At 42.2% G+C, this 18,493-nt stretch overlaps 1 protein-coding gene across 1 annotated transcript in view; it reads right to left on the reverse strand.

Annotated features, from left to right (window-relative positions):
- The window catches only part of slc25a13 (solute carrier family 25 member 13), a 52,740-nt gene that overhangs the window by 21,887 nt on the left and 12,360 nt on the right, over positions 1 to 18,493 (reverse strand). The window contains 6 exon segments of the mRNA XM_085147895.1: positions 641 to 725; positions 4,222 to 4,306; positions 5,370 to 5,463; positions 11,126 to 11,264; positions 13,269 to 13,415; positions 18,019 to 18,158. Of these exon segments, the coding sequence (XP_085004021.1) occupies positions 641 to 725; positions 4,222 to 4,306; positions 5,370 to 5,463; positions 11,126 to 11,264; positions 13,269 to 13,415; positions 18,019 to 18,158 (690 nt within the window).

Below are 18,493 nucleotides of genomic sequence, written 5' to 3' on the forward strand. Positions count from 1 at the left end.
GGAGGAAGGGGAAGTCTTTGGGAATAATGTTAATAAAGATGTGTTGTGAGTTGTAGTGTCTTCAGCCTGTCACGCGGACACAAACAAAAAGAACCGACCCAAGGCGACAGGCTTAATTAGAGAGAGACTGAGAAAGAAGAAGAAGGGATGATGGACCCATACCTCCTTATTAAGCTGTCTCCCTTGGGAAAGGAGGAGGAGGAGAAGGGAGGAATGAAGGAAGGGAGGAGGAAAAACAGTGGGGTGTCTGGAGCCAAACACAAGACCTGGGCACCACCCTTCACCCCCACCGTCACGTCTGTCTTCTCATCACTCACAAAGGTACAAAAGAACGCACAAGAGGGTTTTCCCATGGCACCCAGAGAGGCATGAGACAGGACAGAGCTAGACTGAGCGAGTGTAGGAGAGAGACTGAGCGAGAACAAGGAAGAGAGGGAACACTTCTCTTTAAGCAGGAGAGTGACTGTTGCTCTTGTAAGGAAAGGGCAATAGAGGGGCCATTGTCCATTCTCTCTCACCCTTTTCTTATGAGGACAGCACAGGGCGGGGGGTGGTAGGTAGCCAGGCAAGCAGGTAGGTGGATGGATGGGTGGGTGGTGGGGTGAAGGTATGTAGGGAGCCAATGGGGCGTGACTCTTACCCCCTGCTACTGAGCCAAGAGTGAATCTGTAGATCGACTCTGCCACCTGGATAAGGATGGGGCGGGAGCCGTCGCTACCCGAGTGCTGCCCGCGCGCAGGAGAAGAGACAATTAAGACGTTAGTAAGGTAGTGAGACAGGAGCTGAAGATGAGAGCTTGCAGTACATACACCTGACAGGACAGCACACTTTACTCCTGATTCTTGTAAAACCCTGTATGCCACGCACCTATTTCCACCCAGAATCCCACGCAAGTAAATCCGTCTGACAGTCTAGCACAGTTACATTTGTATACAGTACAACATTCATTTAATAAAATAATGCTCAGGAGAAATAGAAATGGATGAGCAGAACGTCATTAATTACAAAGTATACCATAAAGATATTAAGTCGCATCCTAATAATGTTTTAGTATTTTTCTGATATTAATTGTTTAGATTATGATAAAGGTGAAAAACTTGTCAAACTTTAACTGGAGGATGTTTAGCTTTAAACGAATAAAATTACAAGCATGATTATCAAAAAAATTACTTGCCAAGCATAATTTGTTGAACTGATGTCATGCTGCGCAAAAGTCTTGAGAAAAAGTCACCCTTGATTTTGTTCCATTTTGTTTCCATTGGGACTTTCTTGTAATTTTTAAAGTGCTCTTAGCTGTAGTTCTCCGGCCTCTCTAAAGTTTTTCTTTGGACATTTGCTGCTTTTTCACTCATTTTCAGTCCAGGTCTTGTACCTGATATTTTTCAGAGGAATCTTTTGTGTTTGTTAAGCCGCTAAACTCTGACCTATGGATCAATCAAATACAAAACAGGCACCTATCTGTGGGCGTGAGCCGGTGCTGTGTCCACACATAACAGATAACTTAGCAAAGAACCAATTTTAAATTGTATCTTTAGCAGCTTGTAACAACATATATTTTCTTTCCTTTTTTAAAAATGTAATATGCCGAATTACACAAGAACTGGACTGAAAATCAGTGGCAACCCAAATTAGCACGGCTTCATTTTTCAGCATGATAATGATCCCAATGCACTAAAACCATACCTGAAAATAAAAACACACATTGCTGCTCTATTCCCATCTTCTGGACCTGAAAACAGGGTATGATCTTTGGTTTCATTCTATAATACTGGACTTGTTTTCTACGAAGGTTTGAACTTTGAGAGTGTTTAAACAAAAGAGAAACGTGTGAAAATTCAATTCAATTCAATTCAATTTTATTTATATAGCGCCAAATCACAACAAATGTCGCCTCAAGGCGCTTCATAGATACAGAGAAAAGCCCAACAATCATATGACCCCCTATGAGCAAGCACTTTGGCGACAGTGGGAAGGAAAAACTCCCTTTTAACAGGAAGAAACCTCCGGCAGAACCAGGCTCAGGGAGGGGCGGCCATCTGCTGCGACCGGTTGGGGTGAGAGAAGGAAGACAGGATAAATACATGCTGTGGAAGAGAGACAGAGATTAATAACAGATATGATTCAATACAGAGAGGTCTATTAACACATAGTGAGTGAGAAAGGTGACTGGAAAGGAAAAACTCAATGCATCATGGGAATCCCCCGGCAGCCTACATCTATTGCAGCATAACTAAGGGAGGATTCAGGGTCACCTGGTCCAGCCCTAACTATATGCTTTAGCAAAAAGGAAAGTTTTAAGCCTAATCTTAAAAGTAGAGATAGTGTCTGTCTCCCGAATCCAAACTGGAAGCTGGTTCCACAGAAGAGGGGCCTGAAAACTGAAGGCTCTCCCTCCCATTCTACTTTTAAATATTCTAGGAACAACAAGTAGTTCTGCAGAGTGGGAGCGAAGTGCTCTAATAGGGTGATATGGTACTACAAGGTCATTAAGATAAGATGGGGCCTGATTATTTAAGACCTTGTATGTGAGGAGCAGGATTTTGAATTCAATTCTGGATTTAACAGGAAGCCAATGAAGGGAAGGCAAAACAGGAGAAATATGCTCTCTCTTTCTAGTCCCTGTCAGTACTCTTGCTGCAGCAAATGTTGATGCCTGTCTGAGAAAAGTGTATAAAGTGTGTAGTGAGGAGTTTTACAGCCTTAAAACATCTATAATAATTGTGAAAAATACAGTTTGCTACTTTGCGGATTTCACCTATTGCGGGGTTAGAACGTAACACCCGTGATAAACGAGGGAACACTGTATATTATATATCCCATCCAAATGTCTTCCAAAGTCTACCTTGACTCAAAAAATAACCCCCCCCCCCCAATGCATATATGAGTATACATAAAAAGGTATGATCATCAGATCAACATATGATCTGTTAACATATCTGATACAAAGTCTGTTACTCCCTTAGATTAACTTGAATCACAAAGGTGTATTCAGTGCCACCTGAAAAAGACCTTTGTGATCATTATCACTTCACCATGCAAAGAACAGAGGAGTGGTAACAGCCACACTCCCCCATTCACCTGAGGTACCTGTTGCCTTGGCTGGTCTCCTGAGCCCTGACCACTAGACCCTGTTTGGGGGGTGGCTGCTTTTGTAGGGTTGTAGCTTTGCGTTTGTGCGTGTGTGTGTATGTGTGTGCGCATGCGCAGTGAGAAGGATAGAGGTGGGGGAGTCTCAGCTGGAGCACGTCCGCCTGTCAAACTGTACTCATGCTCCCTTCACATATCCTGCTCTTCTACTTCATAAGAAATGATTAAACGTTTCAATACTGTCCGCATGTTTAATGGAGAAAGAGGAAACAAGTTAACAGGATATAAAGAGAGAACAACTCAAACATGTATGAGAGAGAGGGGGAGTAGATTTAAAGAAAAAAAAAAGAAATGGGGAAAGAAGTAGCAAAGATGAGGAGAGAGAGCTCCAGTTAACTGAGGGCCAGCCCCTGAGTCCAAACCACAAGGGCCTAAAGTGGCTCATTGTGGTGGGACTGGCGTCTGTGCAGTGCTGGGCCCCTTTGCTTTCTCCCCTTTGGCCCAAGCCTGCTCCAGTATGGCCTGGCCAAGCCTCTACTGTAGTGCTGGAACCCACCAGGCAACACAGCCCTGACCAAGCAGCTGGAGAAAGAAAACAGTCTTCTGCTCATCCATCTGCACGTCCTTCTTGATTTTCTTTGTTACAAATTGCTCTTATTATCCAGCCACTATAGTCAACATGAAGTATGTTTGACATTCATTAGCTCTTGAGGATGGCTCTGATTGTCTTTATTTCCATAGATTTCTTGATTTTTGTTTTTCAAGATGTCAACCGCACGCCAGGGAGAGGCAAAGCGGTGTTTTCTCTGAAGAAAGTCTTTTAAGGTTCAATTCAATGATGGGAAATTACTTAAAACTTGGTGGGAACAACTGAAAGGGAGTAGGACTGATGAGTACTGGCCAACTTTCCATTTTTATACCTGACTAAACTTAGTTGGATCTGTTACTCCTGCATTTCACTTCTATGCTTGTTTTGGTGGATTATTTACATGCAGGAGCTATCATTAACCTAAAATTGTAAATCTTCTTTATCTTTGCAGTCACATTTAGCCTAAGAGAATGTATCAAAAGGGAAAGGAGCTGCCAGTGTGGAAGAGGAAACCAAACACATCAACAAGTCTTCATATTCTCTACCTGTCTCTGGACTTCAGCCAAGTTGTAGGGCAGGGCGCCTTCCTCCAGCGGAGCAATCTTCTCAATGTCTGCTAAACCAACACGTCTGGTGGAGACAGAGAAAGAGAGAGAGTGAGAAGGTTCAAGTAACTCTCAGAGGATTATAACAATCCACCCATGTATCACCGAGCTCAAGCAAACCCATCAGTCTGAAGTTACTCAGAGTTTAAAGACAACATCGTTTCAGATGAAAATATTGTGGCATTCACAAATCCAGACCTGTGCTTGGCATGACAGCGTTGGATAACCGACCAATAGAAAGTGATGACTCATGCTTCCTTTATCACTTCATCCAAGTATAACAAAGATATTTAATCTTTTCATGTCTCTCTATTGCATCTCTTTGACGGTCACAGAATTCCCAGGCTCAGGGAACTGGGAACGCCAAATCCCACCCCCCCTCCCCATCTCGTCTGTATATTGGGACTATTATCTCTCACATCTCCAATCAAGGGGAGTGGAGCTACTGGGCTATTAAAGTATCCCATTGCCCAGAAATAATAATCAGGTGGTTTCTCAGGCCGGGGTTAGAAATTATGAGCGTACTGGTCGGGCCGCGAGGCAGATGCAAAGGAAGTGGGGGAATGTGAGACATATACAGTTGTTTTGTGCCACGGATTACAGGGACTGAAACTGCTCCTCTTTTTTTTTCTTTAGAATAAATGGGAGTTTGGTTTAGGTTCAGACTGAAAGAAGATTCCCTGGCACTGGATACATGTCTGACTCTTTTGATCCACTGCAGAGAAGTTTGACAGAGTGCTCGTCTCTCTGAGGTATGGACCCCGGGGCAAAATATTCCCTCCAGGGTGGCAAGTTTGGAATAGTCTTAGACTGCACAAGTACTTGACTAGCACAGCGGCGGCAACCTGGCTAAAGTATTAATTCAATTGTGTCTTCTATACTGGTTTAATACAGCTCAAAATCACCAAATATTTTCTGCTTTCTTGTGAAATAAACATGAAAAAAAGTACACAAGCCAGTAGTGTCTATCTAAAATAATTCAGTTTGAACACCAGCCACCTAAGAAGTATGTCATTTTCTACTTTTACTTTACTTTCTATACAACTTCTTTTAATATTAAGAAGTTCTTTTTCATATGATCATCTTACCCACGAGGCTCCGACAGGTCAGCCAGCTGAAAGAGGATGTCAACCTCCATGGGCGTCACCTGGCCGAACCTTTGAGCTGCCACGATAAACTCCTCTGCAGGAAAAGGCAGATTTTCCATCATGTTTTCACTAATAAAATATTTAAATATATGTAGAAGTATTTAAAACTTGATACATAGCCTCTGCCTATCTCTGTCCGGGTCACATGTAACAGTCAAGAGCCAAGATGGTGTCCCCTTGGCCAGGAAATATACTGTGTCACTTTTGTAGTGCATTTCTGGCAAACTCTAAAGGGAAGCACTGTAATCACAAACTTGAACCCACAACTGGCTTGTTTCAATGTAAATAATCAGGGAGGGAGACCTGCTCGTCTCCCTCCACTTTGCCTCCAGCCGTTAAATGGACTGTACTTATATAGCGCTTTCTTAATCAGTCACTCATGCTTCATTCACACACACACATACACAAACAAGCAGCTTTTTCTAACATTCAGACTCCGATGGATGCATTTTGGACAAGTCTGGGTTCAGTAACTTGCCGAAGGACACTTCAACATGCAGACTAGGGGAGTTGGGGATTGGACCACCAACTTTCTGATTAGTAGACAATCTAATCCACCTCCTGAGCCACAGCCATCAGGCTAGACGGCTTCCCCTCTTTGATCTAGGTTTGCTGGAGATTTCTTCCTGTAAAAAGGGTGTTTTTCCTTCCCACTGTCGCCAAGTGGTTGCTCAATTCAATTCAATTTTATTTATATAGCACAAAATCACAACTACAATTGCCTCAAGCCAGTTTAGATTGTAAGCTTAAGACCCTACAATTATACAAAGAAAACAGAGAAAACCCCAACAATCATAAGACCTCCTTTGAGCAACCACTTGGCGACTGTGGGAAGTGCTTTCGTTTAACAGAAAGAAACCTTCAGCAAAACCAGGCTTGAGTAGGGGCGGTCATCTGCCACAACTGATTGGGGTCAGGGGAAGAAGACAAGACAAAGATTTGCTGTGGAAGAGAGCCAGAGATTAATAATAACTAATGATTAAATGCAGAGTGATGTACACACATAGGTGGTTATTTGATTGTTGGGGTTTCTCTCATATTTTAGTGGGATCTTTACCTTACAGTCTAAAGCACCTTGAAGCAACTGTTGCTGTAATTTGACTCTATAGAAATAAAACTGAATTCTAAACATCTGAGATAACAATTCAAAAGACACAATCACAGAGGAGTCTTAAGATGTGAATCGACAGGTAAATAAAGAGCGGAGCTTTGAGGCACGGTTCCGCTTTCACCTTCAGTGTACAACATTACATCAACATCACAGAAGACAGCACCCCAATCTGCCTGTCCACTTCGCTCTCCTAAATATCTTTACTTGTAAGCAAGTTCAGAGATTCTTCACCCACCCTACTCTTAAGACAACAGCTCTCCTTTAATGCTGTGTTCACACCACTGCTCAGGATGTGACTGGCTGCATGCCATCTTCAGTAGAAACATGGAGCTATAAGCTCACGACCTACTTGTTCTTTTAGCAGTGCAATGATGTGGTGTAGCAGTCACAAAGTGTTTATAGTGTGAATGTAGCAATTTGTTATTTTTCTGGCTGACAAATATCATAGATAATGGAAGCTTCTTTCACCAGATTGTTATACCAGATATACCCTTCATGGTGCAACCCTCACAGGCTTTTGTCTCCTCCCAGTCTCGGACCAGGACTCTTTCACATGTTAGACCAATATTTTAACCACTACACTATGGACCCAAACACAATAATCCTAAATTATGGTAAATTTTAAAAAAAAATTGCAAAAAAATACAAAAAAAAAACCTAACATTAGTGGAGCCTAAGATATTATCAGTGCAGAAAGAGATTGGACTGGATGACTCAAGGCAACAGACATCACATCTCACAGCAGAATTTGATAGTTGTTTCTTTTAAATAAAAGGCTGAAATGGATGTGTTGTTAAACGATAAACACTGGACTTTGCTGCAGTGCATTATCCCTTTGTTGCTCTTGTCACTACAGAACACATACACCAAAAATAAAGTGGGTCCTCGAACTCCTCGTCTCCCTGACGAGGAGTTGGAGTTATCCGAGTTATTGTCAGTGGCTGTGTTAATGTTATGGCTCCATATGATGGATTTTTCCTTCAACTTCTGTCACTCACGGCAGCTTCCCTCTGCGAGTTGGTTGTGAGTTAAGAGAACAATGTGTCAAAGCACACTGAAGAAATTAAAATAAAGAAATACGGCCATGGAGAGTTATGACTTTAAGACTTCTTTGAGGCAGCTTTAGCATGTCGTAACTTAAGACCTGCTCTATTGTTAAATGAAAAAGGAACAGGTTGACTGTAGGCAGGCTTACAGTGGAGGAGTCACCATTGTTTGACCTGCTTTATTCAAAGAGCAGCAGGCTGGGGTTGTGACAAAGTCGTCCTACACTGGAGCCATTCACCCCACAGAGGCTCAGCTTACCCCCGAGGCATGCTCTCTCTTTACCCCCCCTCTCTCTCTATCACATACACACACATCTATGAGTAAAAGCAGGTAATGCCAACAAGCATGTGAGGCAGAATAGTTACACAAGAATAAATAATTTAGGGGGGAAAAAAAGAACAATGCTGGGAAGTAGATGGTGAAAACCCTAGAAAAGCATTTACCAACTTTATATTACTTCTTGATATTTAAAGAAAAACTCCTACTATACCTTGCTAAGATAATCTCGGATGCCATAAATAGGCACGACGCTGCTTTTTAATGGTAGCGTCTGCGTGCTAACATTTTCAAAATTACAAAGCATCACAAAGCAGGTTTGTTCGTCACGCTCACCGTCTGAGTTTATCACGTCAGCGTGGTCACATCTGATAGTTACCACCGAGGGAAAAGTAAAAGTCATGGAATCACCAAAGTGGTTAAAGTTTAAAGGGATGAATGTTTGCACTGAAAACTCACAGCGATCCACAGTGAACTTGACTCAAAACCAAAAATGTCAAACGCAAATGTCAATGATAGCGCTGAGGAAAAGTCAGGGGAACACCTAAGTCATTACCTAAATCTGAACCACGAGTGTTTCCATTAAATTTCATGCCAATCAGTTTAATAGTAAACAGGTCTCAAACCATGAGGACATTGGATGTCTGCGTAAAGGTTTTTTGAGTCATCTTAGTCTGGACTGATTGGTGGCAGATGAAAAAGGTCAAAAATCTGATCGCAACAATTTACGTTTTAGATCTGTTGTTAGTAAGAGCCAGACATCTCTCCTCAGCTTAGGACACGTAACATTGCTGGCTTCACTGGCCTGTTAAACTGATTTATTCTGCTGTTTAGACAGAAGTTCACTTTTACTATTACGGCTTCATTCAAACACTCCCATGACGATAAGCCAAAGTACTTACATAATGTTATGTGTAAGACACCCAACCGACCGAGGTCAGAATTTTCTTAACACTGATATTAGAATATCAGTGTTAAGAAAATGACACTGATAATTACAGAAGTCGCATCATCCAAACATACTTTAGTAAACTGATGAGACAATAATTAAAGACTAACTTATAAACTGTTACTCTCTGTGATCCTTCATCTGTATGAGATCAAGTATGCAGAGTGATTTGCTGCTAGATCCTGACTTACATGTCAGGTATAATTAATTATAAGTAATTAATGAAGTTACTAATGCTGCGCCTTGTGCTTAAATGTAACTCTGTGACATAAGAACTGGCTTATGAGTGGCTCACGTTGCCGTTTCATGCCACATGAATGCAATGAACTCACAACAAACTAACCAAAGTCAAAAAAGTCTTGTTAATCCGATCTGTCAAAGACTGTCATTGTAGCAAAGATAAAGATTTCAACATCTAATAAATAAACTGTAGAGCAAAGTGGACAAGAGAAAAACTCGGGATGTAAAACTATGCTTGCTGACTTTGAAGAGGTCAGTGTGCTCCTACAGAAACTAAAGGCACTCTGTAATGTTCATGGACAGATGTTTGTGCCAAAGCGAGAACACTTCAGACATTTTGCTGAGTGCAGAAAATGTCTGTTCAGCCATTTTTACCTGAACGGGCAGCTCCGAGCCTTCTATGACATTAGTTTGGGTAGCATGTGACTGTGAGACAGACAGAAAGCAGGTGTCTAATGAAAAAATCTTTTTAGCCCTGCATTATAAATACATAGGGCATTGACCAAATAAAATAGAAGAGACACGATGGCAGTCTCGATCTTGTGAATGCCAATGTGTTAATGTGTTAATGTGACTGCATGCACTCATTCTTGTGCAAAGTTAAAAATCACACACAACTGTTACCGGGCTGGACCAGCAGGATTGTAAGTTTGGACTTTCATGCAAAAAGAGGCTAGGCTTTAAAAAAAGCCAACATGATGCCATCACATTAATGAAAAGGAGCGTATGTCTGAAAGGGCCTAAAGGTACACAGTCGTGACTTGTTCTGTGGCAGTGCACTGCTAGCCCAAAAAAGTGCATCTCCTATATAGGTCCCCTGTGTGCATACGCCCAAATACACGCGTACAGCTTTGTGAGCACTGTAATGGTGTCTCTGCAAAACAGTGGCCTTGTTGCACATCAGGAATCAATCAGGATTATTACACATGTGTGTATGCTTGGCTGTGTTAATGCATTTTAATGCTTGAGCGTTATGTGAGAAATGCTAGAGAAGCGCGTGTTGCAACATGTACACAATCTTGATACATGCAAATGTGTGTGTGCTATTTGTGTGGAGCTGAGCATTCGCAGTCCCCAAGGAAGCCTTAATGACTTCGGGAGTGGAGAGTAGATAGGCGGTGGCCGTGAAGGCCTGGCTGGCTGCGGGCCACCCTGGGTCGAGCCAAGCCCAGGCCTTCGTGTACCCTTGGTGGGAACAGTTTGTAGAGTGTACGGGCTTTTGGTCTGGGTCGGGTACAGTCCACACCCCTGATAAGCCTTCAGATAGCATCATAAGGCTCCGTTAGTGGCCTGGAGCCATGTGGAGAGAGGTCAGAATGGTTTCTTAAAGACAACTAGAGCTCAAGAGGAAGTCAAAAAGAAAAAGATGGCGAAAGGGAGAAAGACACTGAAAGCCATTAGCCCTGCCAAGTACTGAAGAAAGGAATGAGAGACAGCAAGTGGGGCAAACAAGGGAGAGAGATTTAAAGGAACTAACTAATGGAGACAGAAAGATACATATAAAATGAGTTATGAGAAATACAACAGTATGTTTTTTTTTTCAATAAAGAAAAGCGTCTTTTTTCATTATCCTGTAGCTTTGCATATTTGCTTTACAGTAATGTAGACTGTGGAGTTAGTATTAAGCATATAAATGACACTGGATCTACAGGGTTAAACAACACAGACTCAAAAGCAAGGAGCAGAATTTTACCCACTTTTATTCTTTGTTTTTCAAATGAAATTAAGTTTTTCCTGTGTTCCTCAGATCACTGCCAGGATATGTAATAGACAAGACAGGCACCATCAGGGACTGTGGGCATGCAGTACGTGTGCTGGGTTGAATCCAGCATGCCCATTTAAATGCCACTGGGAAGGAAGTAGCCCAAACAAAAACAAGTCTCCAAGCCCTGTACAACGCACATAGACATACCTATCTGGAAAGCACATTACTGTGCATGTGGTGCATACTTACATTTGTGTTGTGACTGTGGTCTGTATTACATAAATGTGAATCTGCTTTTTTTGCCATCTCAGTTATAATAGGTATGAGTTATATATACAGGGAGGGGAGTGGGAGATCTCCCCGGGTACCTTTAGTGACTTCCACATCTCGGCGGTGGCCAGCCAGAGTGCTGTAGATCTTTCTAATCAGCTCCATATTGTTAAGCAGTGAGTTGAAGCCGTTGAAGTAGGGGAAGCTGACCTGATGAGACGTGCTACCCCCTGCAACCTGGGCCAGAAAGAAGAGGGGTACTTTAACAAGCAACCAAATAGGAAAAATAAACTTCAACACAGACGTGCATCTGGATGTTACTGTTATGAAAATACACACAGCGCAAAACATGGTGGCTAATTAGCCACGTTTCTCTCTAGCATTTCTCCACAGGGAGAAGCAAACTTGTTTCACCCGCTACTTTTTCCATCACATGATGCACACTCTAAGGGAGTTTAATTAACTTTCTTTATGAGATGGAGGAAGTGGTAAAAGAAAAGAAAATAGAAAAAAAAAAGTAACAGATTAAAAATAGATGCCGGGCTCTAGAGGACATTCCAGGCTGCCCACAGCCTTTTACGCGAACCACGATCCCATCTTTATTAAATGAGGCTCTCAGAGGCTTAGAGGAGCAGCTCTAAATGCTGTATGTTTAAAAAAATATATGCGTTCAAGTACGACTACTGTGGGGTACTGTTGAGTTAGAAGATCACTGCGACTGTGCTAGCCTGAAGGGTTAAGTGAGGAGAAAATGTTGAGCTTCCGTTCACTAGATGGCACTGTTTGCTTTACAGACGCATTCAGAGAGGTCGCCTGCTGCTCAACATGGTTGCAACAAGGGAGGGAAGCTCTGGCTTAGGTGAAACTGCTTTAACAAGGGAGACACTTTTGCATCTGTTCATATCTGTGAGTGTACAGACATGGATCTTCCCACAGTGGAGAGAGGAGAATGGTATTTTGGTGAAAAAGAGTGAGGCGCTAATCAATTACCATGTTTGGTGAGTGAATTAAAGGTTGCCGTCTCACTGCCTATGCTCTGCCATGATACCGCCTTTAATGTGTCTGCAATGTTTATGAGGTTTTGTGATACATGTGTGCGTATGTGTGTGTGTGTGTGTACGTGTGGGAGCGCGCGTGCATGAGAGTTTACTAACAGCACACCAAGATGTCTGGTCGGTGAGGTAAACACAGCAGAGAAAATGACAGAGTCTACAAGGTGTTTATGAAATGGGGCAAGACATGGACGCAGACACAAGACGCACACGCGCGCAACGAAAACACTAACACGCAGAAAGAAAAGACAAGAGGCAAAAAAAAAGACAAACATCTCAGAGTTCAAAACAAACAGAGAGCCCGCACAGGCGCACAAACACACACACACGCGTGCGCACAGGCAGAGATGATGGACTGTAAAGCTCCAGTCTCCATCTATCTCTATCTTCCCCATTCAGCTCTCCTGCTTGGCTTTGACACTGCCAGAGAGGTTAGACTTAATGACATGTTGGGAGGGAGAGAGAGAGACACGGGGAAGGGAGGGAGGGGGGAAGGGAGAGATAGAGGGGCGGCTGAGAGAGAGGAAAGAAAAAAGGAAAGGAGGGAGGAAGAGAGAAAGAGAGCAAGGGACAGATGAGAGGTAGCAGGGGAAAAAAAGGTAAAGGGGAAGAAGAATGAGAGATGGCCAGAAGAGGAAAAGAGAAAGCCACAGTGTTTGGTTTGTGGGGCTGTGAGAAAAAGAGAAGGAAAAGAAGCACAAGAAATAAGTGGTGAGATAGAAGAAAAGACTCTTGACTTTACCTCTTTTATGGAGAATACAGTAATGACAGGCTGCTTTGGCTTGCTTGCTGACTTCAGCAACCAAATCATCATATAGTGCATATGAGCTGACAATACCGTGCATGCTTCTGCATCCAAAGCATGCATCATTGCACATTTAGAATTTATCACGACATTTAGAATGACTTATTTAAAGATATGCATACATGAATAATCTACGAATGAGAAAAAAATGCATCGTGGTGGATAAAAAAAGCCTAATTTTTCCAATTGGTGGTGCTAAGGAACACCTGATGCATCCAACCTTTTATTGTTTTAACATATCATGACTGAGGATAGTTTCCAAGAGACACCAGTGACTTGCTATTTTTAACCAACCTGACTTTGTGGCTCTTGTGGACGACAGTAAAACAAATAGATGAGAAAACCACAGAGCCAAAAAAAAAAAGGAACAAAAGAAAAACCCACTGCCACGAGGCATTCCTCTACGAAGGGTGTGAGCATGTGTGGCCGAATGGTAACCATGATGTCCCTGAAGTCCAGCGCTGAGATGGAGCCGCTGTGGGCTTGGTCACGCTGGATGAAAGCCTGTCGCGCGTGTTCCAGCTGCATTTCCTGCGGAGGGGAGAGGTGAGGAGGAAAGAGGGGAGGCAAGGTGTTAGTGCGTACACTAAATTGATATTATTGTGCACATATGTGGGTCAGACACCTCTTTGAGTTGCCTTTATAAATTAAAAATCCACATAAACACTTATGCATAATGACACACCATTTGCTTTCATGGGCCCCCACAGTGCCATCTGCCCCCCACCCCCTCCATCACTACTCTCAGTGCCAGTGTTTAGCCAGGCTTTAGCCTCGTCTCCTCTCCCCCAGCACAGTGGCTTGCCTACTGTGAGGCGTCACTTGGGCTTTTCACACTCTCCCTAAACCCACATTAAATCCACTTGAGGGAGAAACATACAAACACACACACACTGGGGCAAGACAGCTAATCGCCCAACTGCTCACTTTGTCTCTCTTCATGCACACACACACAAACGCACAATAGGTCCAGAGGGACAACAGCAGGCTGTGGTGGGGACAGATCCCACAAGGCCTTTGAAAATTAGCAGCCATTATCAGTACCTGCAACCACAAGTCTACAGAGAGAGGCTGTAAACAAACCGCTGACATCAATGCTTCCTCTATCTATCAGCAAAAAACGGGGATTTCAGGCCAATAAAAAAACAAAAAGAACAGCAAGATAAAGCTAGCTGGTGAGCGTCTGACTCACCTGCGGTGTATGAAGGCCTTCAGGTCAAAAAACATATGAAGGCAAAAAAAAAGAAAAAGACAATGAGCCTGATGTATTTTTGTGCATGAGGTTTCTGACACATTACAAGACCTCAGGAAAGTGCATATGTAGGGAATGCACAGGGTTATTTTGGTGCTCAAAAAGAGGTTTTAGTCAGAGCCAAAAGAAAAATCAACAGCGTCTTAAAATGAGTGTTTAGCTTGTTTTAATTGGAGTTTTATTTACTCATAGACAAAAGGTATTTTTGCTTATCAAATATATTAAAAATGATACACAAAAAAATCATAGATTTACTGTTAATTAACGAAGCTGAACACTTTACTGTGTATGGGTTAATTACTGTCTCATCCCACCAAAACTGGTCAGTTTTCTAATAAAGCTGAACATGTTCAAGATCCTAACACATGCTTTTTGTTCATATTATGCATAATAAATGCTAAGAAAAAAATAAGACAGCTGAGTAACCAATAATAAAAATACACGTTTCAGCTGCAGAGCTACATATATGTAAAGAAACAATCAAACTGAAGTGTCAAATTAATTTTCTTAATATTTACTTGAATATTATAAAATTAAGAAAGATTTTCGAATTACATTTCTTAAAGTATTAGGACTGGCTAACAATATTTGTACAGCAAGAAAGTAAAAATTAAGATTTAAATAAATTAATAACATTTTTTTTAAAGTCACATTGGACAAAACATATGGGGGCTGATTAAATCTTGAACATGCACGTTATTCAGCTGATTGATTCAGATGTTATTGTTGTTAAGAGAACTCTTTAAAAAAGGTATAACCACAACACAAAAACCTATGAGACTATGACTTATTGTTGTGTTGAATTTTTGAGTGATATTTCGCTGACAGCATAACCGATCGAACTCTAAAATCGAGGCGCCCGAGAGAAACGACTGGGGAAGAGTGACATTTACACAAAGCTGAGTGGAGACCGGAGGGGAGTAAGAATAGACATTGCAACAAAAGAGCTACATTTGCAAAAAAAAAAAAAAGAAGAAGAAGAAGAGGAAGAAGAAGAAAAAAAGCAGTAAATGTAGCAGGCATGTGTCAGTATCACCTATGAGCACAGCAGGGGCTCTGGAGAGTGCATAAGTGAGTGGAAAGCAAGGAAATGAAGAGAGATTGACGCATGTAAACACTTCCAAAGTAAATAAGGTGAGATATTTTAGTGTCAGCATCCTGAGTGTCGTGACTCACTTCTTTGGTCGGTTGTGAGTAGGTCAAAGCACTTTGGTAAGACATAAACTGGGAAGAGAAAAAGATTTGGGGAGGGGGAGGGGAGCTGAATATCTACAATCAAAACAAAAACAAAAAAAAAACAAACGGGAGAAGCGTTTCGTTTTCCAAGCATGACTGTGTGTCTCTTAACATTGCAGGAAACACTGATCTGTGCATTTGTGTCCATCTGTACATGAAAGAAGAAGAAGACAAAAATGAAATCCCATTTCTCTTCAGTCCCAAGTCTGAAAAGCCACACGCCAACCACACAGAGCAACAAACAACTGCGGTGCAGGCAATGGAGAAGTTTATAGTCTCGGCCTCCTAAAATCTTAACTTGTAACTGTGCGAGTGTTTCTGGGACGTGGTTTTTATTTGGGAGGGGAGCGAGGGAGGCAGGAGACATAAAGCTAGGGGCTTAAGACACCCAGGGAGAGACTGTCAAGGCATTCCTAGTAGCTTTAATTGCCCTTGGACAAGAATAAAAACATATGACAACCCACCTCTGTTTGTTTTTAATGGCTGGGATTCCTTTTTCAAAAGTTAAACAATAGAAATAAGCAGAATGGGATTGCTCCTCTCTCATTCCCCAAGAAAGTTTCTAAACGGCACCAAAAACTGTAAAGTTATCAAAGTTATCGGAGGAAGAAGCACAACAGTCCATTTAAACGTGTGCCAGTGATGTTAAGGGCTGCCCACTGATTCTTGGTCGAGTCAAACATATAATTGGGGCTTTTAAAAATCTGAGTAATGCCAACAATTCACTTTTTGAGTGCTTAGGAAAGAAGTGGGACATGTGGTGTCCCCTTCACGTAATTCAAGCCCTTTACTTGCCAGAATTTATAATATGAGCTACTATGTGCCACTTCTCTGGACATCGGCAATACCGCTGCCAGGGACAACAGCACGCTGACAGTGCGAGCCGAGCCTTGGCCGGCGTCCATGTGTGAGACGGGAAAAATGCATGTAATTGGTGAGAATCTCTGGCTTCCATCAAGACAGTAATTGGCCAGAGAGAGCCCTTGTGAGAAATATGCGTCGCAAACGTTTTCCCCGATAATCCCATCTTGTGAGCATCTGGCAGTGGCGTGGTTACAATGGCAGAAAAACACAATAAACACATGCATGTATGGCAGGAAGAGGTGGAGGGAATAAAGGATGAGAACATTTTTTTTTTTGGGGGGGGGGGGGACAAGGGGGTGGGTGGGAATGGATGTTAGGGAATTAGAGAAATACACAATATGATGTGTGGGTTGGTGTTCCCAACTTTGAGAACTTTTATAGTTGCACAGTGTACTTTGGGATTAAATTTAACTGTCTCTCTATTAATAAGTGTGTTGTAACATAACAGCATAACAGCAAACTGAAAGTATGATGCAATTGCACAGATTTGAATTTTGGGTCAAGAAATCCTGTTATTTATAACTGTAGCTGACAACATACAAATAACGCAGTGAGCAAATATTGCTGGAGGCTTAATACTACAAGTCACAGTTATAATAAAAAAGAAAAACATGATTAAAAACCAACATGACAAATATGTACTGTGGATTTTTACAAGTATCAGCAGACCAGCAGAAAAGCTGTAACACAAACTTCACTTTCTTCTGTCGTTTATTAAGGCATTTATCAAAAGCTATGAAAAATGATCAAACGCAGACAGCATGAGCAGGAAACGTGCATTTCATAGTTGAGCAATGAGTGTGGCTGGCTGCGAGCCTGCTGCTGTGAGGAGCTGGAAACCACTGACTGAGTGACTGGGAGAGAACTGGGCATGCTGTCAATGCAAAGTACAGCATCTACTGGCCGCAACGCCACACAGCTGCACTCCCGCGCGCACACAGGCAAAAACAAGCATACGCAAATACGCAAACACTGAAGTAAACACGAGGCATGCGTGCTGATGCTTACACATACAGTACAGTAGAGACCGTGTGAGATAAGGACAGATTCCGTACGTGGAACTGTAGTTATGCAAAGACACTGCTATGTGCTTATAACAATGTCCCAATATCCATCTGCTGCTGCCCGCTGTGTTTAAGCCATCTGGTCCAAGTTAAGTGTAATATAAAAAGCTCATTCAGATACATGGTGAGTGTGGATGCAAACTTGGCACAGCTCAGGCCCTCCCTCTCTCCCACCAGCTCCACCACCTCTCCCCTGCTTAGGCCCGATTTAAGTCTAGACATCATATTGGAAAATGGCTCACACGCCACAAATACACTAGAAATATTCCAACTGTACTACACTATTTATGGAGGCCGAAATGTGTCTCTACCTGCTTCAGAATAGGCGGAATGGAGTAATGCTACGTGCATGTCAGCTAATGGAAAACAAATGCAGAAAATGTCCCAAAAGCATAACCTCAGTGTTTCATTAACGACTAATCTGGACAATGTGGAGGACTGTGCTGGAGAGGGATAGAACCAGCAAAAAACACCAAAAAACCCTTAAAACATGTGACTGTGTGTTAGTGTGTCCAAGGACTGACAAAAAAATACAGTTACATGATGACAGGAGTATAAGACAAAGTGTACATGTGCATAAATCAGTTGGTGCAGATTTATTGCCTACTCTTTGATGGAAACAACACAGTTAGACAAAAAAGGGAAAACACAATATAAAGAATGTGATTTCATATCAGCCAAGCAGACAAAGAGAGCAGGAGCTCGGCATGAAACCTACCAGGAGGAACTGGGTGAACTCTCCGTAGCTGTGCTGCTTGTTCCTCTTGGAGCCAAAGTGCAGTCATATAAACTCACAGTCCCAGTTGAAGGGGATGTGCTGGTGGATGGTGGTCTGGCCAAAAACCTGCTTCACATCCTCTACAGAGGAGACAATAAATGAGATAAAACATTATTTATAATATTATTTATTTCCTCCATTAACAGATGAGATGCAATAAGTTGATCCTGCAGACCACTGATATTCCAATAACAATGCTATTTGTCATCATTAGTATATTGTTAATTAACCTTTGCAAGTGCTCAGGCCAAAGTTACTTCTAACTATATTCTGTTGATTAGGTCCATCTGTAACTATAGCAACTCCACGGAGTAGTGGTGAACAAATTCACCCCTTTGTGTATTTCTAGTGCCGGTCCCGAGCCCAAAGATCTGTGCCAAAACAAATATGTGGATCTACCCACTGTGGTGACCTC

Source organism: Neolamprologus multifasciatus, chromosome 22 (assembly GCF_963576455.1).
Source record: "Neolamprologus multifasciatus chromosome 22, fNeoMul1.2, whole genome shotgun sequence".
Classification (NCBI taxonomy): domain Eukaryota; kingdom Metazoa; phylum Chordata; class Actinopteri; order Cichliformes; family Cichlidae; genus Neolamprologus; species Neolamprologus multifasciatus.